The sequence below is a fragment of the Corvus hawaiiensis genome, chromosome 7, assembly GCF_020740725.1.
Source record: "Corvus hawaiiensis isolate bCorHaw1 chromosome 7, bCorHaw1.pri.cur, whole genome shotgun sequence".
In the NCBI taxonomy this organism is placed as follows: domain Eukaryota; kingdom Metazoa; phylum Chordata; class Aves; order Passeriformes; family Corvidae; genus Corvus; species Corvus hawaiiensis.
Genome location: NC_063219.1, coordinates 9865615 through 9890964, shown reverse-complemented (window position 1 = coordinate 9890964; position 25350 = coordinate 9865615). Strand labels below are relative to the sequence as shown.

Below are 25350 nucleotides of genomic sequence, written 5' to 3'. Positions count from 1 at the left end.
TTCTCTCATTTTATTGAGACTCCTCCTTAAAATGCAGTTCCTCCTTCCAGGGACAGTTCTTCATAGCCATGACTCCTCTCTTCAGTATCTTGCTCTCTGCAGGCAAAGGTATTCTCTGTGCCCAGAAAATAGTACCATATGTTATTTGCAGAAGTGTAGGGACTTACGAGACTGTGCACTCACCTGTGCCTGGTTTATTGACCCCATTAATTTTTATGGAGACTGATTCAACAGAAAGCCCAGTTGGCTGTTCCAGCTTGGCCAAGCAGCCTGGTGCAGCCCATCACCACCACTGCTGGCACATAGACCAGACTGAGGGCTGGGCAGCATTTCTTCAGGATCTGGGCTGGAAAGGAGTTCTTTGTGCTTTTCTCTCATTTCTCTGGGGAGGGGAGAAGCATGTTAAACAGGTGAAATAGTGATGATCACTCCCAAAATGCCCGTGGGTTCCTTTGTGCTGTTGAGCACCCTCTTTGCAGTTCCTGCCTTGACAGAAGCTCCCAAAGCTCACAGACCGGAGTGCAGCAACACACAGCCCACAAGGAGGTGCCTGTCAGCATCTCACCTGCCTCAGGCTAAGCTCAGTTCTGCCAGCTCTCCCCCAGGCGTCCTCCTGGGCCTCTCCTGCATCTTATCTGCAGAGCTGCACCTCTTCCTGCAGACACCGTCTGGTTCATCCCGGGTGTGACATTCCTATGACAGGGTCCAGCAAAGTCATCAAGCAGTGCTGCAAAATGCACCATGGGGAGTTAGCCCAAAATCCCCTCAGGAGGTGCCCAGGCTTGCCCCTTGGACAGTCTTTTTAGTTTGCTTTGGTGTTTTTTGCTTCCATGATCCCCAAAGTAACCACACAGATTGCTGGATGTTCAGTTCCTCCAAGATTATCATCATATGAAATGAAATGGAATAAAATAAAGCCTATAAAATAAAGGGAATTCATTGGAGACTATCACAATGACCTGGAAGAAAGGACATAAGAAAATGAGCCTTGTTTAATGATTGTTTATAGTAGCAGCCCAAATTTTAATCAATTAGTGTGTGAGCCCATTACTTGAAGATGTGCAGGGCCTGTGGACCAGCATTTCTTCCTTTGTCAGAGCAACTGGGGTGTCTGCTGACGTCTTGGAGGCTCACCTTCCTCACAGAGGCTTTTAAAGCTGTGTTTCTGACTGCAGAAGGCATGGTTAAATCCTACACATGCATTTTGTCTATGTTCTTGGGTACAGTTTCATCCTGTGACCCCCCCTAGGAGACCTCATTGACCTTCCCACGGTATCTTGAGCCCCAGGAACACTGAGTCAGCCTTTCTATTGCCAGGCTTTCTTCAGTGCTACACTTGGGAACACAGAAACCAAATAGATTTATTGGTAGAACTATAATCAGAAGTCATAGGCAGGATGTTAACATGGTCAAATGGTCAAATTACTCAAAATTCGAGGCCTCCTGGAGTGCCTCAGGGACTGGGAAGCTGCAGGCAGCCAGCCAGCCCATTGGACACACGCATGGCAGTGGGATGGGTGCTGCCAGCCCTGTGCATGACAGGTGTCAGGGAAGGCTCTCTTCAGGGTAGGGGACTTCTGTGTCCCCCAAGAGCTGAAGTCTTGAACACCGTTGGTACTCTTGCCTAACATACACTGCGGGGCCAAGCGGGGATGTCACAGGGTGGTTCTTGTTTAATACAAGAGAGTCCCACTTCTGCATTTTATAATGCTTCAAAAAGTGAAGGCACCTTTACAGCATTTCATTCAATCAAATGTATTAAGTGCTGTTCATTATGTATTTATTACCTCACTGGTGGATCCCACTCAAGTCTGAGGCATTCTCAGAGGCTGCATTTGCCTAGGCACACACGTTTGGAGTACATGCCTCACCTCTTTCCCTGCAATTTGCCCTTCTGGAATTTGGTGGAGTGGTCCAAATGGCATACTGTTTCTTCCTCCAGTTTGAAAAAATGTGTTTGAATACCGTCATTTTCCCTGATAAGAGGAGCACTAGAAATTAAAGAGTCAGCAACACAGGCACATTAATCTTCCTGATGCAGTCCTACCTTTCACATTTCCTGACATTATATTTGATGTCAACTTAATTGTGCAGCCTTAAAGTAGGATTTGAGTATATAAGTGCAAAAGCAGTAATAAACTGCAGAAGCAAGCTAGAAGTTGTCTGCTGAAAACTGCAAGGGGTGGATGATGCACAGATCCTTGCAGCAAGGAGATTGGGGCAACAAGTTTGGTGTTTTTTCAGCATCCATCTAGTTGGCCCTGAGAATCAGGCTTCACACAGGAGATCCTATAAGGCTCTGGAACATACGGTGTCATCCTGGGGGTGTCCCTTTCTGCTCTCCCTGGCACACGAGCAATCTGACCCCAGCACAAGCCGCGTGTGGTTTGTGGTGCTCACGTGGCGCGTCCTCTTCGTGTGGCTGCTGCAGAGGTTTGCTTGGAAAGAAAGGCTGGTCTTGCAGTAGAGATTTTAAAATGAGGTTCAGAAAAACATTAGTTCTCTTCTCACTTCTGCTGGAACAGGTCAGGAAAGTAATTTTGGATCTTTGTGTTTTGGAAGGTATCAAAAGATGTAAATAAATGCCTGGTGGGCTCGGAAGCTCTTTGAAATCAGTGGGAGATAGGTCTCAGAGATACCAAAAATCCCACACAAAGTGTTTGCATGCATCCTTAAGCATTTAAACACCTTTAAAAATATGTCTCTAAAGCGTCTAACTCTGAGCATAGGTTCCTGCATCCCCTAGGTATTTTTGAAATTGCATCCAAAGTTGCTAAGATTTCCCCTAAAGAGCACCCTTTGGTTGTAATTTTCCTGTTGGCTTAATTTTCTCTTGACTTGAGACATAATATATATTAACCTTCACTCATTTTTTGTAGCAAAATGTAGAGAAGTGAAGCTGTTTCTTAACTGGTTTATTACAAAAAAAGGGAGCATATGGCTGATTGTGTCCCATCTGAAATGCAAATGGTGGAGCTACGTGGAAAGAATTGCTATTACTTGAGCAGTAAATGTTTCCTAATGAAGTGAGTTTGACTAAGGTGGGAAGCTGGAAATGGCTGCGGAAAGAAATGATGATGGTTAATATTTCAGTGGAGCAGAACATTCTTATTCTGCTGATAAGGAGATTCTTAGGAAATGTGCTGGAGTTTTTTTCTTATATTCTGTATGTTTATCAGTGCGGGGAAATTGCTACACACAGGGAGCTAGACGCTTTTCTTCGGGTTATGAAATCATGTAATTTAATTTATAACCACAGCTTTTCACCACTGGCCTCTTTTTGAACTGAAGATTCCTGTGTTTTGTGAACATTTGGGGTAAATAGACCTACCCAGTGTAAAAAAAAATTCTGAAAGAGCACAACTACTGGTTCCACTGTCTCCCATCACCCTGGTCACATTCCTGGACGCCAGAGGCCAGACGGGGTGATAGAGGGATTTGACCCACACTCTAATTTCCTTCTTCCTCTTTCCACCAAAGTTTTGTGTATATCCCTCTACACCTCCAGTAGTCAAAGGTGTCCAGATGTCTGCTGAAAATGGGAGGTGGACTGACTTTTAAACACTTTCTTAAATCAAGCAGCGAGGCTAGAGGCTTGACATTTCCATTAGTTAGCTTTCCAAAGGGAGAGCTGTGGAAGCTGGCGCCGTGAGGTTCAGCACAACCGGTGGGCTGGAGATAGAGCATCAATTGCATTACTTTGCCTGAATGTCAGAAGGAGCCGGGAAGAGTTTAGATAGCAGCATGTGCACAATTATGTGCTCAGAAGAGCTGGAGCAGCTGCCAGGTTAGACCTCTGGCTTTGTCCCCAAGCAAGATCACGTTGGGTTTTCTGAGGCTGAGCTGTCTGTTACACGGCACAGTTGGGGGACAGAAGATTAGCGTGCCTATGCTCTGCTGATGCCCAAGGGTCTCTGACATTGCTAATGATAATGAAATAGGAGAAACCTAAAGAAAAGAGTCTGCAGCCTGCTGTTGATGGAAATAATTAGGTTTCTCCATCTTAGAAGCAATGGCAAGGCTTGCTGGGATCAGTACATGTCCACATTAGTGCGTTAGTTCAGATCCAGAGCAGACTTCGGAAGTGAATCCCTCCCTGTGCTCTGGTTCACATCTCAGGGCAGCCCAGGAGTTCACAAGCTGTGGTCTCTGGAGGTGGCCCTAAGCAATCTGAGAACAGGGCTACCACTGCCCTGCCTGCATGTGCCCACACTGTGCTCTTGGACGTGGGAGCCTTCACCCTGCACAGAGCACGACACCCAGCCAGGAGTGGGCACTGACCTTCCTGAGTAACACCTGGGTAAGGCTTTTTGGTTGCTGAGTTATCCAAGTGCTTCAGAAAGTGCTTGTGCACACAACGTCTTCCCTAAAACAGCACTCTGCTGGTTTTAATAGTGAGTAGCCTCTCTGTGTCCAGGAGCTGGGGAGATCCCACCAGCCTGAGGCACAGAGAGAGTGTGGTCATATCCCTGCTTCAGTCTTGGTCTTGGCAGGTGGTTTTATTCCAGGGAGGTGAAGTGAGGCTTCAGTATCACATCTTCTGTTACAGTCAGAGTGCCTCTAGTCCCTGTAATTATTTTCAGAATCAAATCATAAATCAATATAAACCCACATTTATATGTTGTTACATACAATGGACAGCTCCTGAACAGAGGAGAATTTTGTGGCTCCCTTAGTTTGCAGGAAGGCTCAGCGGCTTGCTTTATCTGCGTATCTCTTTGGTTTACAAGAGATTACAAGTGGTAATGCTGTGGCACAGTTCTCCATGTAAAACACACTTCTTTTATCTTTCTTTTTGCTTGCTTTTATGTGCCTCTTCCCTCTCCCCACATCTCATTTCCATTGATAAATACAAATGACCTCTCAACAGAACTTTCCACTTTCCTTATATTGATTTGCATTGTACAGTCAGGATAATACAAACACATTTCTGAGATGTATTTATGATGTCATGAAAAAAGTTTCTCATATTAGCCTCTTCTTTTTTCTCTTTCTGTATCGTTTCAGGTGTGTGTGCAACATTGACTGTTCTCAAACCAACTTCAATCCTCTTTGTGCTTCCGATGGGAAATCTTATGATAATGCATGTCAAATCAAAGAGGCATCATGCCAGAAACAGGAGAAAATTGAAGTCATGTCTTTGGGTCGATGTCAAGGTAACTCTCATAACAAAACTCATTTCAAAGAATGTTTTCAGTTTTTGTTCAGGGAGAAAAAAAAGAACCAGGGCTGGGTTCTTACTTGGCAATTGTTACATTGCAGTTTATACTGTAGAGCACAGGCTGTGCGCAGAGGCAGAGCCCTCCATGGTGCAGATGCAGTGAAGCGTGAGGAGGGCACCACTCCTAACCCTGCCCTTGGCCTGCCCACAGCAGCAGCAGCAGGGGACTGCCCAGCCCTGCTCTGGTTTCAGCATCAGTCACCAGTCTCCACCCAGAGCAGCTTGCCCAGAGCTCTGTCTTCCAGGCAGCAGCTGGAGCCAGACAGCAGGAATGCCCCTCAGATACATTTTGCCACCCAGGGTGGATTTTTTGGTGCTCCCTTAACTGGAGCAGCATGAGGCAGTCTCGGGAGACTCCCCAAAGATGTGCTCCCAAACGCAGTGCTCGGGCTGGTTCTTTGAGTGACCTGCACTGAGCCCCATGATGCCCAAGGTGCCTAGAAAGAAGTTTTCAAATCGTAGCTCAAGGCTTTCCCTCTTTCCCCATAAATACAATGCTTCTCTGTGCCCAGCTCTTGAGCTACTACACCTGTAACCCTTGAGCTGACTTTAAAAACCCTGTTTTTCTCTAAAATAAAAATGAAGAAAATTTGCCTTTAAATAGCTCCTGTAAATAAAGTGTCTACTGAGGCTCAGACTCTCAATAGCTTTTTTCCTTAGCTTCTGACCCATAAATCCTCAGTACATCTACTTACAAGGCCATAGTATACAGGTGTATTAAACACATTCCAGTTTATTCCTAGCTCTTTAAAGTTAACCACCCTAAGTGGCAGTTCATTTCAGGGTACATATTAAAACTCCCCAATTACTTCAAGTAGAGCAGAAATGACAACTCCTGCTTCAGACTGATATATTTATCCCAGCTGCAATCTGTTACCACATATTGTTAGAAAAAAGATCCTGCTGTTTTCACCTGGCAGGCCTGGGAGAGCCTTGCAGCCAGCAGAGATGATGTGTGTGCAAGTGAAGTTAGCTCTGCCTGGGCACTGCGGCCAGGGCTTGGCTGTATCGAGTCCAGGCTCCCCAGGCAACTCAACACATTTCTTTTCACACAGACAATACCACAACAACTACAAAGTCAGAAGATGGGCATTATGCAAGAACAGATTATGCAGGTACGGTTCCTATTCTGTGAGAATCACAATTCACAGGATATGTGTAAGTCTCTTTTCTCCTTCATTTGCTAAGTTGAAGTGTCCTCATCTTCTAGTATGGTTTTCCTGGTTTACTTTAAGAAAACACTGTCTTTCCATTACTCTTTCTTTTGCTACAAACTCTCTTCTTAATAAATGGGCTGCTTCTATTTTTGTCAACCTACAGATTCTCTGGCCATAAAACACCTGTTCTGACAGAGGAAATAAGTACTGTAAATTATTTGCCAGAATTAGGAGACATTATTGAAAATTATAGAATCAGTGCACTAGATTGTGCATATTTTTGTCATGATATACAGGTTTAAGGACATGAAAATCCAGTGCATAGCACTGTTGGGATACCATGAAACACTGCCATAATAGATATTACCTGTCGGTGTTTAACTATGAAGTTAATCAGGTTCTTAAAGTGCGAGGGGTTTAAATGATAAATGGGTTTAATTTATTTAGAAGCTACAGTAAAATATAATGGCTGAATAGCCCTATATGGCACTTGAAATTAAAAACATGTAAATACTAGTGAGGTTTGGGAGACATTTTTTACACCCTTTGCCTGGGAGGATTGATTTAGAAATTGAATGTGTGTGTGCGCGCACACGTGCACGCAAACGTTCACAGCTCACACTGAGAATGAAACCCTCTGGGAAGGTCTGGTGAAAATGGGTCAGGTGATGCATTCATTGCTTCAGTTTCATGATATTTCTGTGGTTTTAAAGTGTTTGGAGAGAGTAGGTGTGGATCCCTGGGTTTGCCTGAGCTGCATGGCTTGGGTGAAATCTAGTTGATGGTTTCACAGGTGTTAACACTTCTTGCTGCGAGAGTCCTGAGGCAGTAGTTAATTCAGCTGGTCATCTTCTGTGAGGGTCCTCTGTGCCATCCCTGTGACAGTGGGGTACCCAGCCTTAGAAACAATTGTTCTGTTCCTACTTAAAACAGTGCATGACGATTGAAACGTAGAGCTCTGATTAAAACATAGAGCTCTGAATGAATGATGTCTCAGTGAGGCAGAACAGTGCGAGGTGTTAGAGGTTGCTGCAGCACGAAGCAGGGAGGGTAGAAGTTGCCATGGAAAGAAAATGCTGGGATGAATTTCTAAAATATCAAGGGTGAGCCATGGTCCAAGTATTTCCTACTGTCAAGGAGCCCTTCACTGGTGAAGACAGGGACATGCAAAGAGAAAACAGTCTTCAGTGTCTTTCCTCCAAACTCCTGATTACCCTCAGCTTTTTGTGGGAGGAAGTAGCCAGTTTTCTTAAAATGCTCGAAAGGCTGAGGTGGTATCTGGTGACGGGCAGGAGATAGGGCCAAGTAGGCAAAAATTACTTATTTTAAGTTAGAAACAAGGCCAAGTAATGTTATATTAAATCCCTTCTCTTTCTTGCTGGAGAGCTGAGAGTGCTGGCTTCCCCAAGCCAAGATGAAGGCCTGGAGCCCATTTTCAGTGTGCAGCCTGTTCTATGCTGCTGCTGCTGTCTGGTGGATTTGCTTTAGGATGGCAGTGACCCACGTCAGCGAGAGAGGAGACAGCACAGTTAAGCATGAAGCAACTGAGTTGTAACAAGAAGGGAGGAAAGGCAGGTTGGGGATTAGGGATGAGGAGGAGATTGCAGTGGTGACAAGAGAAAGCCACGTCATGGGTCATGGAGGAAGAGGAGCACAGAAGGCACCTTGAGCTCAAGTGAGCAGGAGGACGAGAACAGCTGTTGCTCGGGAGAGAGATGATATTTCAGCCCACACTCAAGAGGAGAGGTGGGATGAAGAAAATTGATTGCAGCAAAAGGTTGTCAGGGATTGGGAGCCAAGGAGGGAACTCAGGAGGGAACTGGGTTACTGGGCAGGGAGAGCAGAACCATGGCACAGAGGAGCAGGCCTGTAGTGGAGATGGTCTCCAAGTGCCAAGAGATCAGAAGGAGTGTGGGAATAGATGGTCCAGTGAGAGATGACAGAGACCTGTGGAAAGGAGACAGTGCACCTCCCTTCCCTACAGCCATGGGAGTGATGGAGGTATCCTGAATCAGCAGTGAAGTCCAGTAGGTACCTCTGGCACAGGAAGACACCATCATTGCACCTTAGAAAGCCACTTCTTGGGGCTTCTGGTGTGGCTCAGGCCCCAGTGGGCTTCTCAAGGGTGGTGACTGTGTCATCTGGGCGGGTCTCATCAGGTACTGTCCATTGACTGAACCTCAGCCACAGTCGCGTGTGCCAGCTGATGTCTTTTTTGTGCGTACCTAACTATTGCTCTGGCTTTATGTTTTCTTTTTTACATACAGTAACAGTATGTAGGGTGAAATTGCTAGTTCATGCGGGGCAATCTACATTCCTCCAGTGTCCCCAAAATGTTTGTGGCATAACCCCATCAAGAGACCCTAGGGGAAAGGGACTGCTGTATCAAAAAGCTGCAACAACTCCAGCCTTTCAGAATTAATCAGGGAAAAGGAAGACAGCAGTATAACTGAGGCTCAGTGAACATTCATGCATTTGCCACACAGGAAGCTCTGTGCCATCCTCATGTTCTTTCAGCTGCAGAAACATTTGATGGTGAAGGCTGTTATAAGAATGTGGCATGTGCTACTTTCTTCCCACCTTCTCATCTCCTCAGACAGGAAATGTTGCCCTAACCATGGGAAAAGCAACAGTTCCTCAGTCTCTGAAGCAATTTCCCTGAGCCTGCGGCTTTCTAGAGAATACCTTTGTTCTCTACCATTTAATGGCACTAAAAATCACCGAGACCGTGAACACCACACGCTTTTAAAAACATTGACTTGTATGGACGGACTTTCCCAGGGGAGAATATAGCAGTGGGCATAATTGATGTTGTCAATTACGCCAATGCAGCTGTGCCAAATGCTCTTTGCAGGGACTGTGGTGGCTGAGCAGTGCGGGTTTTTCCATAACCACCCCCGCACGCCCACCATGGGGGCCCGGGAAGGCGGCAGCTCTGCGAACAGCCACAAGTCCCAACACCCAGCTGAGTTTTTCCATACCAAACTATTCAAACCGTCTGTTCAATCAGCATCTCTGCTCCCTCCTGTTCTGGCAAGCCTGCTGATACTCACCAGCAATGCAGAATCTTTCCGTTTGCAAAGCTGAGGGTACTCGTTCCTTTGGGGGGGTAAATCTTTGCCTTAGGTTTGCATCGCTTCGGTTCTTAAGGGCTCTTGCTTTACACAGGCAAGATTTATGCCAGCACTGTAAATGCCTGACTAATATCAGAGGCCCCCAAAAAGCAGTACCCCTTTTTCAACAAAGCAAACCTGAGAAGAGTGAGCTGTAGGAGGCCCTTCTCTGACCCTGTCCCGCCTCTCCAGGGTCACCAGTCCGCCCTTGCCCTGGCTGCCTGTGCCATACACGTCAGCACGGTGTCTGCACACGTGTGCATTTGTGCCTCTGTGCAGTTCTGGCCTCTTCTTTTTCTGAAACCCCAAGGTATTTATCAGACTTGGGGAGATTTTCACTCTCCTCAACAAATGGCAGACTGTTGACCTTGATCAAGTTTGTGTGGTGAGATTTGGTTTTAGTGAATAAATGAATGGGTGCGATTTTTCCCTCAAATCCAATAGAAATACGCTTTACCTTGCAATTTCCATGAAAGAGCATTTTTGAGCATTTTAAGTGTAATGTATGTTTTAGAATGTAGTGTCTGAGCTGAAAGTCCTGTGATCGATGTTTTCTTGAATTTCCCCATTATATGCATAAATAAGGCTGTTTTGGTGGCATTTTGGAATTCAGAGTCCAGGCAATCAAGGAGTTCTCATCTTGTTAATCCACTTGCCTATTTATTTATATTCTTCAATATTTATATTCTCTTCTTAAGATCTGGATATTAGCAATTATCCCCCTAATGATTTTATCCTTTCTCATTATCAAATTACAGAGGTTTTTTTCCAAGCCATTTTGAGCACTATAAGGAGTAAGTCAGTATGGATGTGCCATATTTCAGTGTTATATATTCATGAAAATTGTCAGTGAAGACACTGACAAATTTGATAGACCTATTCCATAATATCATCTTCCAGGCCAGACAAACCTCCCCATATGAGCATTGATTAGATCAAGTCTCAGCAGCTGAATGCCAGCAGCGCAGAGAAGCTGATGGAAGAGGGAAGGAGGCATTTTCAGCCCAAATAGTCTCCTCTGGTGAAAAATGTGCATCCTCGAGTGGTCAGTTGGAGCTGTATTTTTGGGTTCTCAGTGGCAGTAAACTCTCCTGCAGGCAGTGTCTTGGCCTGTCTTGCCAGAGCTGTTTCTGTGCCCGGAACCGATAATGATCTCAAAATGCTGCACGTCTTCACATGGCTGCTCTGTTCCCTGCTCACCCTCCTGGGTTCCCATGGGATTTCAAACGTACATGACAGTCTTGGATCTTTTTCAGACCGCTTTCTGGCACCGGGGCTGCCCTGGCACTCCCAGGGGTGCTTGGGCGAGTAATCCGGCAGATGGCTGTGTTGCCCAAGCAAACTCAGAGCTCCACCAAAAACGGCAAAATCCATCTGTGTCAACACATCATCTTCCCTTGGCTGGGACATGGCTGTGGGATGAGGGCCATGAGAGCCATCGCACATTACAAGGATAAAGGAGAGTCTCGGACTCTTCAATGAGTCCCCTCAAAAGTCCAGGAGTCTTGGACTCCAAAATAAACGCAATTCAGTCACAGCCATCTTCGTTGTGTGTAACAGGCCTGGAGAGTGGCCAGGAATCAGAACAGCAGTGCTGAATTTCTATAGTGACTTGTTTTCTAATTTTCTTTTCCCCCCTGGACTAAAATATGAGAACTTCAGACTAGATTCCTTCTCCCTATCATAATATTTTCAAAGTAGGTTCAGTTTGGAGTCTAAACCACTTGACATTGTCCGTTTAAATTAAATTTTGTGTCTACTACTATGTCAGCCATTTGCTGAACTGCTGAAGAATAATAAAGCCCCAGAGCTTAGCTATGGGATATAAACTATGGTGCATTTTTGCTATGCCTTTGTAAACCAGGCTTTCCTTTCTTCTTAATGGAATTAGCAAGTGAGACACAAAGCTGAACACTGTGCAACCATCACGGCTAGAGAGAAACTATTTCTCATCTGCCGCGTTGTAAGAACGTGGGGGAAATTACATCCTTGCATATGCAGATTTGCTTGGCTTTCGATTCCTCAGACTTGGAGTCAGAGTTTGTCACACTAAACAAATAGATTATATAGAAAGTGTTCCTGCTATTCCATCAAACCACTTTAAAATTGAAAAAAACTAGTTTTTAATATTTTGACAGCTGTGTGGCAGTATGAATGCTTTCTAGCTACGGCCTCCACCTGCGGTCACACGCACACAGACACACACACACTGACCTGTGGACAAACAAGAATGGTACAATTAGTACAGTTTTTTTTAAATGGGAAGCTTTTAAATGTTGCTTGAATTGTATTTGCATTTACAAATTGCTATCTGCATTTGTTTGCAAGGTTTTATGAAAATATATTTAAGGTCCTCAAAAGGTGGTAGATGAGCTCTGCAAAACACAGGAGAAAAAAGAGCCTAGATTCTTCTGAGAATTCTATCTCTCAAACACAAGAGATACTGTGTTCTGGTAGCCCGATGGTCTCCAGCCCTTCTGCTGCCTTGCATCTCCTCCAGTGTTTTTGATATACAGAAGAAAATCTAAAAGGCAGAGATAGATACCACCTGGTAAGTCAATAAATCTTACTGCCAGCTAATTCTGAACTCAAGTCTGAGTAGCCAACAGAGTCAGTCCCAATGACTCTCTTGGCCCTCACACACTCCACTTGTCCTGGGTGTTTTTGAAATGAAAATTTGCAGCTGCTTCTTTTTAACTCCAGGGCTGTAAAAGGTGGAGTGTGGAAAGTCCCACTCCAGCATTTTTCATGAGGAAGGCTGGATGCTTTATTTCTAAAATAGGAAAGACTGGGGCAATAATGCAGTTGTCTTGCAATGGGCACTGCAGCACAGGCTACCCCAAGTGCTTTTCTTCTGTAGAACCCTCTGAATTTTACCTTCAGATCCTGCTTGGCCCTATCTTGCTGAAATCGACATAATTTTTTTTTGAATGGGAGACAGACACTGTTGTAGGGGTCACATAATAGCCTCACAAACAAGCCCCCTGCCAGGAAGGAAGCTGCAGCACTCCAGAGCACTGTGCCATGTGATTTAACAGCACTTACTCCTAACAGTCTCTTCCTGAGGAGCATGCAAAATAAAAACAGGCTTATGGAGATTTTAAAAACAAGCAAGAGGGAGAGAGAAATATTGCTCATTTAATCTGCCAGCCTCAAGAGAATACCTCACTTTTTATGGGAGTTCTCTTCTAACTTCGAATTGCATGCACTAAGCTTGGTAAAACGTGCCTTGGTTATTTTGGATTTCTGGGGGGTTTGTGGTTTTATAATGAGATAAATTGTGCCTTTTCATTACTTATGATTTCCCAGTGTCATGTTCATGGAACCTGTAATTGTTAGCATTAAAACTTAAATTAGGTCTCAGGTGAACTGCTAGACATCTCTTTACGTAGAATGATGTAGCTCAAGGAGGAAGAACATTTCCATTTGTGCCTCTAAAGCTTAGCCCTTAATTCAGTCACTAATGAATGTGAATCAAAAGTTGCAGAATTTGTTTGTGCTTTCTTCCCATAATAAACAAATTCAGTATTGTTGCGAGTGAACATTATAAAGAAAGCCATTTGATTTGCATTAAAGCTTGGTAGCCTGAAAGTTCAGTAAATCCAGGCTAAGAATTTGATCTGTAGGAAACAAACGGGAAAAACAAGTTCCAACTTGCAACACCAGCATTGGCATGGGCAGCCTAAAAGATACAAAATCAGACCAGGCTGTTTTACAGTTGTCAGCATCTCTGAAGCATTTAACTCCTGGAAATGAATTCAGGTGTAAATCTTCCTTAAGATATGGGGTGAGGGTGGAAGTTGTAATCCAAGTATATTTTTTCATCTGGGATTTCCATCAGAACTGTGAGAAATTTATGAAACTTGCTCCAAACACTTCTTCTGCTTGCCCAAGACTGTGTGCCTTACTTGTTGGTTTTCCCCTTCTGCTGTCATGTTAGCAGTCTTCTGTAACATTTTGTTCTCTTAAAGGTTATGGATAAAAACAGAAATTCTAAGTGCAATAGAGATGAGCAGACCTGAGTTCATGTAGGCATTTCTACAGATTCTTCCATTTGTATCCCAGTCCATAAACACATAACGTTTCATTTACATAAGTTTGGTGTTATTTGGAGCACAAGAACCCATCTTCACGAGCAAACCTGAACCTTTCAGTACTTGCTGATCCTTTTGGTCCTCTGCTCTGTATCTGTGTTTTGATCAGAGGAATGGGTAAGCTCAAAAGCAGGTAAAGCTGGCAGAAAAGAAAGACACCTTCCTGCTTACACATAAAAATGTGATCCCCAAAACTCAGCACAAGCTGAATTGTGCCTGATTTCTCAAGCTGTCTTTAACCGGATACCTACTGCTTAAAAAGGACTTCTAATTGCAAGGGTAGGGACCCTTGGAAAATCACTTTTATGGTTTGTAATCATGCTAGTTGTCATGCTCTAGTTAAAGCAACTCCCAAAACTTGTTTTTGCTAACCTTTGTTTTCAGAGGTTTATGGGAATGAAGCAACATGATCTACAGCCAGTGTTCACCTGCCATGGATATATGGAATATGCACCATAATTCCTGGCTGCAGCCCCCACCACTGTGAAAGGGTTTACAGTTATCCAAAAAAGTCTTTTTATATCTGACTAAATCACATTGTAGCACCTAGTTAATACTGCGTCTTTGCCACTTTTCAGGCCCCTCCTTTGAGGTAGATCAGCATTAAAGAGGAAAGTTCAGTATGAACTCCATCTAACAATGCAGGCCACAAAGTGGCTTCACAGATCTGTACCTAAATTTACTGCAGACAGCCCCAGACCTACTGCACACCAGAAGTCACAGGGAAGCTTAAGTCCTTCTCCCTTTGGGATCTAGAAGGACTGTGCAGCCAGGTTCCTCTGTAGGGCCAACAATCTGACACTTAGGGTGACGCAGGGTGGTGGCACATGTGACTCCTGGGGGACTCTGCTGTGGTGCCTGTGTTTCACACTGTATCAGCTGTGCTGCTGTTCTAGGTACCAGTCTGTAATCCCCAGCACTTCATCCAGTGCCAGGAGGATGGTAGATACCAACTGTCTTTGGCATTCTGACACCCTGAAGGCGTTTCCCTCTTGATAGCATCTTCTTGCCTTTCTCAACTCCCCTGCTTCCCCTACAAGAAAAGAAAGTAAAAAAAAAAAAAAAAAAGGGAACTGAGACAAGACTCTATAAATCTTCCCCAAGGACTAGGGTGGAAAATTAATCCTGTTTTCTGGATTTGGGGAGGAATTTTCCTCACCCTTGGTTCCATCCTTCCTTTGGGCTCCAGGCACTTTGATATCTCAAGAGTCATCCTTGAAGGATACTGTTCAAGATGGTGCACAGCAGCTGTTTGCCATCCACTACACTAATTTGAATTAGTTGATAGATATTAAGGAGTACCACAGTGTATTTTTATGCCCAGCAGCTCTGTTTTAGGCCTAGTTTCTGTAAATTTGCTGTTAGGAATTACAGAACCTTTCCAAGGATTTGAGAGTTAAAAGTATAATGAGATGCTAGACTATCCATTTTCAGGAAACATCAACATTTAAATATTTGTGTTTGATCTAGTCTGAAATGTTAAAAAAAATTTATTTTGAAATATTCATAGAACTGAATTTCCTCAGAATTTTGTTTCATGGGATGTTTTGGCATTCTTTATGAAATGTTAGATATCAAAATACCATGAGATGAAAGCATATGACAGTTGTAATAAGTAAGTTGTAACCGTGAGGAAAGTTGCTACTTAGAGCTGACTGAAACATCCTCTTTTGTAGAAGGAGTATCATCATGTCAAATTGCAATACAAACACGAGATAATTTGATCACTTAGACACGTGCAGTGGTAACCTGAGCCTTAAGATAACAAAGGCTTTCACCTGGATTCAGGAGTATAAACACATCTGGTGGAATTAAAGGAAATATGGTTGGGGAGGAAAAGAAGGAACTGTGTATTTATTTTTAATAGACCTTCAGAATTAGGTTAGATGGAGACAAGGGGCAAATTTTGCCTGGTTTAGTAGATTTGAGTAAAGAAAGTAAACACAGACAAATATTTTGCCTCAAGTGTTTCACTTGGCTGATGGTTCCACTTCTTTCCATTGAATACACCTGCTAAATTGAATACACCTGCTAAAGGGTGTATTTACCTTTTCCATTGAACACACCTGCTAAAAGCCACACTGTGCACTGATTTTTCAAGCAATGCAACACAAGTATTCTTTTCATATTAACATTTAGTGTATGAAACCATGAGTGACAGAAACTTGTTTCTGAAGGAAAATGGAAAAGGTTTAGAGAAAGTATGAATTTTAGCATGAGATGCAGCATTTTGAATATAAGCTTTGCCTTCTCCCATACTTCTGTCCATAGAAACATTGCTCTGCATTCAGGATAAACCCAGCCTTGGCAGTTTAAGGAGCACCTCTGTATCACCGAGCAAGCAGAAGTGCTCTTAATAACTCAGGTTTGAAAAGCAACATTTACCTGCCTAGAAAGGTGACTTCTTACACACTTGGGCTGTCATATTACCTTGTACCCATGAGCTGTGAAACTCTCTTCTTGGAAATACAACGGCTGTAAACAAAATGTGCTATTAGAGTACCCGTGGCAGTGCATGTCAGAATATAATCAACACTGAATCAAAATGCACTGCTTTGCCTACTGCTGTTATCACAAGCCTTAGCCATTTTAGACAGCATTACATAATGGCAAAATATTTTTCAGGGGGAAAAAAAAATTAAAACTCTCCCTGTGGTTTTAGTCTTCCTCTTATTTTATCTGTGGTTTAAAGCTGTGTCAGGTATACATCAAAAACACCCCTTCCCTAGAGTATTTAGCTTACAATTTCATTTAATAATGGAAGTGTACTTCCATCCAGCTAGGATGGAAAAGGATTAAATGAAAAGCACTGTTCTAAAATCAAGTAACAGTAGTGTAGCTCTGCAAATGAAGTAGCCATGGAAAAGCTTGTTATTAGTCTATAATATCAAAACTGATAAACTATTAGTGTTTTGTCAGGCATGATAAATGCTAAACATTTTCCTCTACAGATTGCCTCAACAAGAACTGTGACTGTTTTTAGACACATCTGGCACTGCAGATTTTTTTCCATCCTGCATTTCAGTGATTTAAAAGGCCTTGGCTGGGCAGCAGGATGTCAGCTGTTTGGTTTAAAATACTGTTATAAGAGTCAATAAGATTTAAAGAGGCAGTAGGTAAAATTCCAGCCTTGCTGAAAGTAGTGGGAGAATGGCCATTGAGTTTAATGGCTTTGAGATTTCTCTGTATGGCTTTTTTGTCCATTTTTATTCTTAGTAAATTTTCCATTTCCCAGAATTGCCCTTTCTTTTCCATGCAGCTTCTCCCGCTTTCAATATTCGCTCTAGAAGTGAGTGCAGAGTTAAAATACCAAATCCTTTATTTTCACAAATGCCATCTTTATAGCTCACTTTTGTGGCACTGCTGTAAGACAATAATAACAGGTGTATAAAAATAGTAAACACAGGTATTCATTTATAAAAAAAAAAAAAGATGTTCTTAATAGACTTTTCTGTCTGTGCTTCAAAATGAGCTGTGTGACTGGTGATGACTCCCAAGACCTCTGTGGCGTAGAGAAGCTGTTCCACTCTTTATAGAAGGAAATTGCAGGGCGAGCTCTGTGCTTGCTTTCTGTCCCATCACACAGGGAGAGCCATGGGTCTGCATGGAAGGGTTTGGTGGGAGATAGGCAACCAGACCCAGTCTGCTGTTGGCATATTTCAGCAGGCAGAGTCTGGGCTGAGTCCATGGGGAAGTCAGCTCAAGGACACTGTGCTTGTGGAAGAGTTTGCAGTCAGCAGACAAGGAGAGGGACAGCTCCACAGCGGTGTCTTCAGCGTGAGTGTGCCCTGGAGGGGTCTTTCGCAGCCCCTCAGGCTGTGAGAGGCACTAAGTGTGTTCTGCAGCCTTGGGTGGGCTCCTCTCTGCAGCTCAGAGGTCAGCTACTGCCGGATAGACCTTTGGCACTGGAGTAATAGGCAAAAAGCTTAAATTGTGTGGTGACATTGAACCCTTTTGATGCAAACCCAAGAGCACGGAAAGGTATTGGCTCTGTCTCTCCATCGCAGGGTTTCATGACAGATTGGAAAGTGTATCTTTGGTAAAATAGGTAAAGGAATGTAACAGGTTTTGCTGCAGTGGCATTTTATATTGTTTTACCATTTTCTCCTACACTTAAAATTGGGAATAGTAAGGGATATCTCTCCAGCTCCAGGCATGGGAAAGGAAGCACACTGCTTGGTATGCTCCTGTTTTCCAGGTAGGAATTTCAAACATATAGTCTGCTTAAAGCCAACCCTCTGAGCAGCCACAAAAGATTTTAACAATACAGCTGGACTGATACAAAAAGCAAGGTTGTAGGCTGTGTGAACCCATTGCCATCACAGTTTTACAATGCAGGACTCAGGGCAGAGGGGTGAGTAAAAATAGCATCAAGCCACGCAGGATTCATCCCTCAGCAAGTGTAGCATTTGATTTGTACGGAGGAGTGATCACGAGTTGGCAACATGCCAATAAAATGTTTCTGAGCATAACAAAACTTTTCTGAATAGCCTGAACAAAACAGTGAAAAGTATGGCTGAAACCATGCTTTTAGCTAACAGCAGACATATCTCTGAGTAGTCACAGGCCATTCAGGGTCATGCTCTGGCAACTAAAATATCCAGGATATTCACAGGGGATTTGCCAGGCATGTGATTCAGGAAGTGTACAAAAATACCACATATAGGAGTCAAGTATTTTTATTTCAGTCTCCTATTTTCTCACACACACTCCCCCCAAATTCTGCAGCTCTTTCTTTAGTTTCCTGGATGAATCCTCTCAGGGAGCATGTTTTTACAAGCACAGATGCTACCTTGGAAAAAAAGAAAGGAGGGAAGGGAGCCAAATGGGTGTCACACTTCAGCTTGGCAGCATCTTGCCAACATGTGCCCCAAAAAAAAGGAAAAAGAAGGACTGCTTTTAGTAATCAAAACTGAATATAAAATCAGTGCAAAACTATGACTGTAAAACCCTCAGATTATCAAAAGGACTGAAGGAAACGCCTTGTAGCCAAAATGACATCCCTGACCTACTTGTCCGCGCTGTCACGTACCTTGGGTAACCTTTTCATTGCCGTGCCTTCCTTCAAACCTCTCTGACAATTTTGCCATTCATACTTGCTTTCAGTTGTAATTTTTTTAGTTTGTTTGAAGTGTGCAACCAGAAAGTAAAGTCTCATAATGCCATGCTGGCAGACATAAATATTAAGTCAGAGACCTTTTCAAACACTGCTTCTCTGTGGAAAACAATCCATTCAGACCTGGAGTTCCTACTGGAAATTAGGGGGCAGCCTGGTAATTGGATTAGGGTGTGCTTTTATGTGCAGCAGTTTCTCAAAAGGAAGTTCCTGCTTTGTTTCATTGATTGCCTGGCTGATCGTTCTGCCGGTAAAAGCTACGCACATAGCTGAAGGGGCAAGGATGGATGGAAAATGCAGCTCTGTGTTATGTAAGACGTGCCTGTTCTCTGGGTACGATCAAGTGGATACAGGTTGTAAATGTATCTCCATTCAAACTGGAAGCATGCTTTGTTAATCTGCAGTTTAATTGCTTAAAAGCGATTTCTATCAGTGTAGTCCTTAAAATCTGGAAGCGCTGCTAGTTGCACCAGTACTTAAATTCCTGGAGCCCACCTGCATAGGTGCCAAAGAAGGGGAAACCTCAGGACATCTGGGATTGGATGTGCAAATTGGAGAGCTTTGGAGTCTGTATTGTTCTGGAGACTGGAGGGAAGAGGAAGAAACTGTATTTGACTTCCACATTTCCAGAGGGGGGCTAGAAATACCAGATTAAATTTACAGCTGTGATCCCGGGAACACATCAGGCTCAATCATACATAGTACAGGAGTTAACCTGGCAGGAATTGCGAGGGCATAATTTAGGGCACAGCAAGGCTGCTCTGAGAGCACTTGCACCCCCTTTCTCCCATTTCATCATCCCCATGGAGGAAAAGATATGGCCTAGGTAGGCAGGATGAATCCTGTTTTATTTCTGGATCGGCTCCTATCTTTCTGCTTGAGCCCCTTCCAAGCACACCCTCAGCTGGGAGATGGAGACATCATTAGTCATGCGACTGTCCCCTGGGGCAACGCCAGCCAAACGATCCTGCTCCCTCCACACATCAATATTCCTGACACCCGTCTTAAAACTTAGGTCATGCATATCCATCTACTTTTCAAAAATGTCAGAAGGATACAAATATCCCTTCACTATTTTTAGAGCCATATCAAAAGTATTTATCAGCTTTCTGGCACCTCATCCCATTTGTCATAGTTGATGCTATCTACTAGTTGGCAGTGGAGGATGAGGTGCTCTGGAAATGCAGTGGAGGGTGGATGAAACTCCATAAGCTGAGACACAGTGAGGGTGACTCCTGGGAGTTGTTGTGCCTGATGTCACAGTCAGGAAGTGCCTCTCACGGTCTTCTGAGAGTAGACAGAGCCTCAGGGCTCACAGGAGCGGCTCACCCTCACCTCGGTGTTTCCCAGCCCAAGGGGATGTGGAGGGAGCAGGGAGCTCAGCCAGGGAGCAGGGCTGAGCTATGGGAGAGGAGGAGAGCTGATGTCTGGTGACCACCATCCACGATGCCGCCCACCAGCCCTCCCACACCGCCTGGTAATGGATGCCAAAGGGCTGCTTCCCTCAGCGCACACCCTGGCTGTGCATCCCAGCTCCAATGTGCACGAGGATGGGGCTGTCTGTGTGTTATGCATAATTCATACTGCACATGCAAGGTGGTACAGGAGAAGTGCTGAGAGCCGTGTTTTTCCATGCACACGTTGCTAACAGGAAACTCTTCCAGCTCCTCTGTAGCACATACCTCAAGGCCTGGCATCAGGCAGCTCTTTAATGTGCAGGTAACGTGTTCATCAGCCTCATGCCACAAAACTGGGCTGTTTTCATAGCACTGTTGGTTTTTAGAAGGCAATGTATTCAGGTTGAAACTTTGCCCACATACCATCTGCTTCAGCCTTATCTTCCCTTGACAAGAAAGCTGAATATATAATGTCCACTTGGCTTTCCTGGTGTTACATAAGGTTGTGGTTTTGTGTTAGGTCTGCAGTTTCGGAGCTCCTCAGCGGCTCCTGCAACATGCTCCTGCTCTTGTTTTCAAGTGGAGCATCAGTGACAAAAATCAATACCATCTTCATAGCTATAATGAATGTGACCCACAGGCTTTTTTAGGATGACCACAAGCTTCCATCATATGTCCGGAGCCTATTTGCAAATATTGATTGGTATTGCAGATTAGCTGTAGCCATTTCATATGAAATCTTAAGGTCTTGCAGTTCTGCTCTCCAAGCTTCGTTTGGTATCAAAGGTACAGCTATAAATCACAAGACCCACCCAGAGACACTACTGATAGCCAAGGTTGCCGAATTGTGAAAATTAGATGTTTCAGGGGTTTTTTAAGCTGCTTAAGGAGGATGGTTCTCAGTCAGCTCCGAGTGAGTGAAAGCACTGCTTTGGAATCGAAGCACTCTGTTTACTTGAAGTGGGGAAAAAAAAGTGGAACCTTCATATGCAAATGTATGGCATTTGGAAATGTCATATAGCCACATCTACATATAAATAAGCTGCTCTGGAGTGCTGCACTAGCCAGGCTGCTTTGATATAGAAATTGCATAGTAGCACACAAAGCAGAAACAGCAGGACGCCACTTGGTCAAGTTCGGGGAGTTTTGTTCCTTTATCATCACTTAACTAAGTTAACTAATATTGCTGTGTCACTGCTGTGCTAGGCTGGGAAGGGTTGTGAAGAGCTGCTGGTTAGTGAGAATCATGTGTGTGCGCTGCTGGGGCTGTGCAGTGTAGGGATGGTGATTTGTCTCCTGTGCCCCAAAAGATAGTGCTGCACACAGATATGTTCCTCTGGCAGCGTCCCTCCTAGCCACTCTCTGCCTCCTCTGCAGATCCATGCCTGCTTTCTCTGAAGTAGACACCATTTGGTTGTATAAAGAAGCATCTTGTGCTGCTAACATCCACATACTGGGGTGGTATTTCCATCTCTAATCTGGTATTAAACAGTAAATTGAAATTCTCAAGCGTACTTTTTCACAGGGGAGGACATAGAGGAGCCCTGATCTGGTTGTTCCTGTCCATTTTTTACCCCCTCCAGCACCAGCACTAATGAGTAGCTGGAGGAGAGGTGGATGGGAGAGAAAACAAGCCTTTGGCTCAGCTGTTGGGAGGAATTTCTCACAGAGGGTGACACCCGCTCCGCTCGAACAGTGCGCGTGTGATGGATCCAGCACTCGCCCCTCTGCCTTCAGGCACGCAGCCTAATTGGAGGGAACCTCACAAATCTCTAAACTGACATCAACTCTTTTTCAACACAGAATTACAATAATAATAAGGTTAACTCATCCTCTAAGGGCTCTGTCATGAGCTGCCTAGGGAGATCATATGCAAGGAGATAAACTATGACTTTATTTCTTTACACTGCTGGATTCTGAAGGGGAAGGATGCTGCTCCCACAGGGCTGGTGGCATCTCTCTTAGGCAGGAGAATCTGAGTGAAGGGAACGTCAGCAGCTTGCCAAAAACAAAGAGTAGCTGAGTTAGCACAAAGAGGGATTTAATCTATTCTAAGAATGGAGTTAGCACAGATTTATTCAATCCTGACACAAAAGAAGGCAGCACAAATTGTAAGGGCCTCTTTACCCAGGGCTTTGATAAATCCACAGTACAGCCCCACATCATTAAATCACAACCCTAGGAATGACTGCAGCCCTCAAGACCGGCCCCCGTAGTGGCTGCCTTAAAGAGCTATGTGTTATTTCATCCACAAAACTATGGAAAGATGGCTTGGGGACAGCTGACACAGAGACAGCACGAGGAGCCAGAGACCTCGCCAGTCTGCTGGCCTGGGAAGTGGCAGGTGCTGCTGGCACGTGGGGTGAGCTGCTCTGTGGAGCTGCTGGAGGGAGAGCTCAGTGCAGCATCCTCTTCTTGATGGCCTGGAATCAGCTGTGGAGAGCAGCATCCAAGAGCAGTGACTTCTGCTTTTAGGGGTGGCCTCAGTCAGGCTGAGAGGATGAAACGTGGTGGCAGGGAAGCAGAGGAGGCTGGACAAGGGGAGGCTGCAGCCTGCCTTACCTCCCTGAATGAAACAATCACCCCAGGGGGGAGTTGAGTCTAATGTGAGCACCTGGACATGGAGAAAATGCTGCTTTGGAGCAACACATTAGCTCCTGTGAGGTTTTTCCCCTTTCAGTTTAGCTTATATTGCTGGGTGTTCCCATTCAGAAGTGCGAGCAATGGTTGCTGCCATGTACTTGCATCACTGTGCAATTTTGGGTTGTATTGCACCTTGTGTTGCAGTAACTACTTGGTAGCACCTCCTTGTGTGTGCAGGAGCCTTGCTTTGAGGAGCCTGTACAATCTCTAGGGTAAGGCATGTGTGAATTCAAGGGGACAACAGATACTGTGAAAACAAGGGGAAAAAAAATAAGAAAAACAGTCCTGTTTAGTTTTGAGTAGACAGTCTTGTTATGTATGAAGGAAAATGATTAACAAGTTGCTTGATTTCAATCAGTTTTCTCAAAGAGGGAAGATATATTCACAGATGTTGTAAAAAAAAGTGCTTCTTGATTTCCAAAGTTCAGCAACAGCTTTAACATATATAGCATAGCCCCCATATATATGCTGACAAGCTGAAAGTATTTTGTTCTCCATTTGAACATCTGGGGATTATTAGTGTCTTAATTCATTGGTTTCTATTATTAATTATGGCAGCAGGCTGAATAATTACGATGCATTGCTGCAAAGACAGAGCACAGTATTTTTTTTCAAAGTGCACTAGGACATCTTGCCATCATCTCAAACATAAAAAGCCCTAGATTATTTTTAAAAAGGAAAGTGGATTTTATCTTATTCCAGGGAACTGATTTGCATAGGGACATTTAAAATTAATAAATTACTGTGTTCAGCAAGCCTATTTTGTGCCTGAGAAAAGAAGTGAATGTAATTTATTTCACCATGTTCCATCTCTTTTTTTCCCCTTGGTGAAGCAGCTAATATGGGAAGGGTATTTTTTGTGCAGTTGATGTAGAAAAACTAGCTTCAAGTTTGTACTTGGAGTGGCTGCAGGAGGAATTTAGGCTCAGGCTGCAGCATAGTGGTGCCAGACGTTTTCAGCTGACATTTGGTGTCTCATTTTCCACTTGCTCTCAGGGAGAGTGGGCTGGTGAGCTCCCTCTTGAGCAGCAGCAAGCACTTCCTTCGGAATTCTCACTCAACGCCCACCCAAACAGTGATTTTCAGGCAAGCTGCTTGCACACATTTTCTTTGTTGTTAAGAGGCGCTCTATAATTGTAAAAGCAAGGTTTCAGGGGAGGGAACATGCGGGGTGAAGGTGCTCCCCAGGCTGCCCTGAGCAGCTGGCAGCAGCACAGTGTGGCCGTGCAGCAGGGCAGGTTTGCCAAGGATGCTCTGCCTTGGAGCTGGTCAGCAAAGACCCAGGAGGAATCTCTTTTCTCTCATCAGAGCTGGGTCTGAACTGGGATTTATCATGGCAGTTCTTCATTACAAGTGATTAGGAAGCCTGCCTAAGGACTTCATCCCTAAGTTGCTGTGGGACCTCATTTACTGTTGGATGCTATTGAAGAGGGGGGAAAGTACCAGCAAACCTGCTAAAGCAATTCTGCACTTTTGGAGAGAACAGCACCATTACCATCCTCCTCCTGGGCCTTTGAACCACTCCTGCAGATGTTTGTGGCCTGAGAAAGTTCTGTTTTACATCAAAAGAGCAGCAGTTGCTGACTCTGTGAAGACTGAAGATGAGTAACATAAACTATCCCTAGGCTTATGCACAGGGTTCAGATTCCCACCTGTAGTCAATCAGCTGAAGCTCTTTCCCAAAAGGCAGGGCATCTCTGCCTTTGCTCCACAGGTGGATACTCTCTAGATGTTTGTTTTGATTTCAAGCAAGAATTGCACATGAAGCATCTTTCACTCAGAGCAGAAGAGCTTTCTTAAGAAAGTTTCTAATGCTATGCTCCGTAGCATCTCTTTGGGAGAGCCAGCAGGGAGGTGAAAGGAGTGAGGGGGGTATGCTTCCAAAAGGGGCTGAGAAGGTTAAAGACATACATCTGATCCAAGAAACCCTTTTTCCCTTCATATGTCCTCTGATAATGTGGTGTGTGAGGAGTCACTACTTCAATATCAGCAAGAGCTTCCGTCTGCAAGTTTGACTGACCTCAGCAGTATTAAAAGATTAAATTATTATGTAAGTCAATTCTCCTCAACCACTTTTTCAAATGAGATAGGTGTCAAAATAGCTTCTGCTGCACATCATTCACTGTCTCATCCCTTATTTGATGAAATATTTGTGTATATATGGATTTTCAGGACTTCCCTTGGTCTAGGGATGACTTTACACTAGGTGTTAACACTGTACACAAGCCAATATTTTCTCATATGGGCATAGCCTAATAGTTATTATTTCCAAAGCTCCCACATTACCTGCTGTACATCAGCTAAAATGCTAATATCAGAATTTACAGGCTGTGGCTCTCTACTTTGCTTGCTTGAAATCACCTAGAAAGTCTCACCGATTCACACATGAAGAATGACAGAATTATCAGCCCTGCAGAACTAATTGTTAAGTGCCTGGCAGTCAATTCTTGGATGCAAGAATCCTATTTTTGCCTAGATTTTTATTTTAATTCCTCTAAAGTGGATTGTAGGACCTTATGTCTGGAAAGAATTTTCTGGGCACTCCAGACAGTACTTCATATAATCCTCATCAAGGGCACTAATGGATTTATTCCTTTGTCAGCGGCACT

General features: G+C 44.1%; 1 protein-coding gene across 1 annotated transcript in view; it reads left to right on the top strand.

Moving 5' to 3' along the window:
• The window catches only part of TMEFF2 (transmembrane protein with EGF like and two follistatin like domains 2), a 125554-nt gene that overhangs the window by 87481 nt on the left and 12723 nt on the right, over positions 1 to 25350 (top strand). Inside the window, exons 6-7 of the mRNA XM_048309739.1 lie at positions 5008 to 5156; positions 6277 to 6336. Of these exons, the coding sequence (XP_048165696.1) occupies positions 5008 to 5156; positions 6277 to 6336 (209 nt within the window). The remainder of the gene's footprint in view (positions 1 to 5007; positions 5157 to 6276; positions 6337 to 25350) is intronic.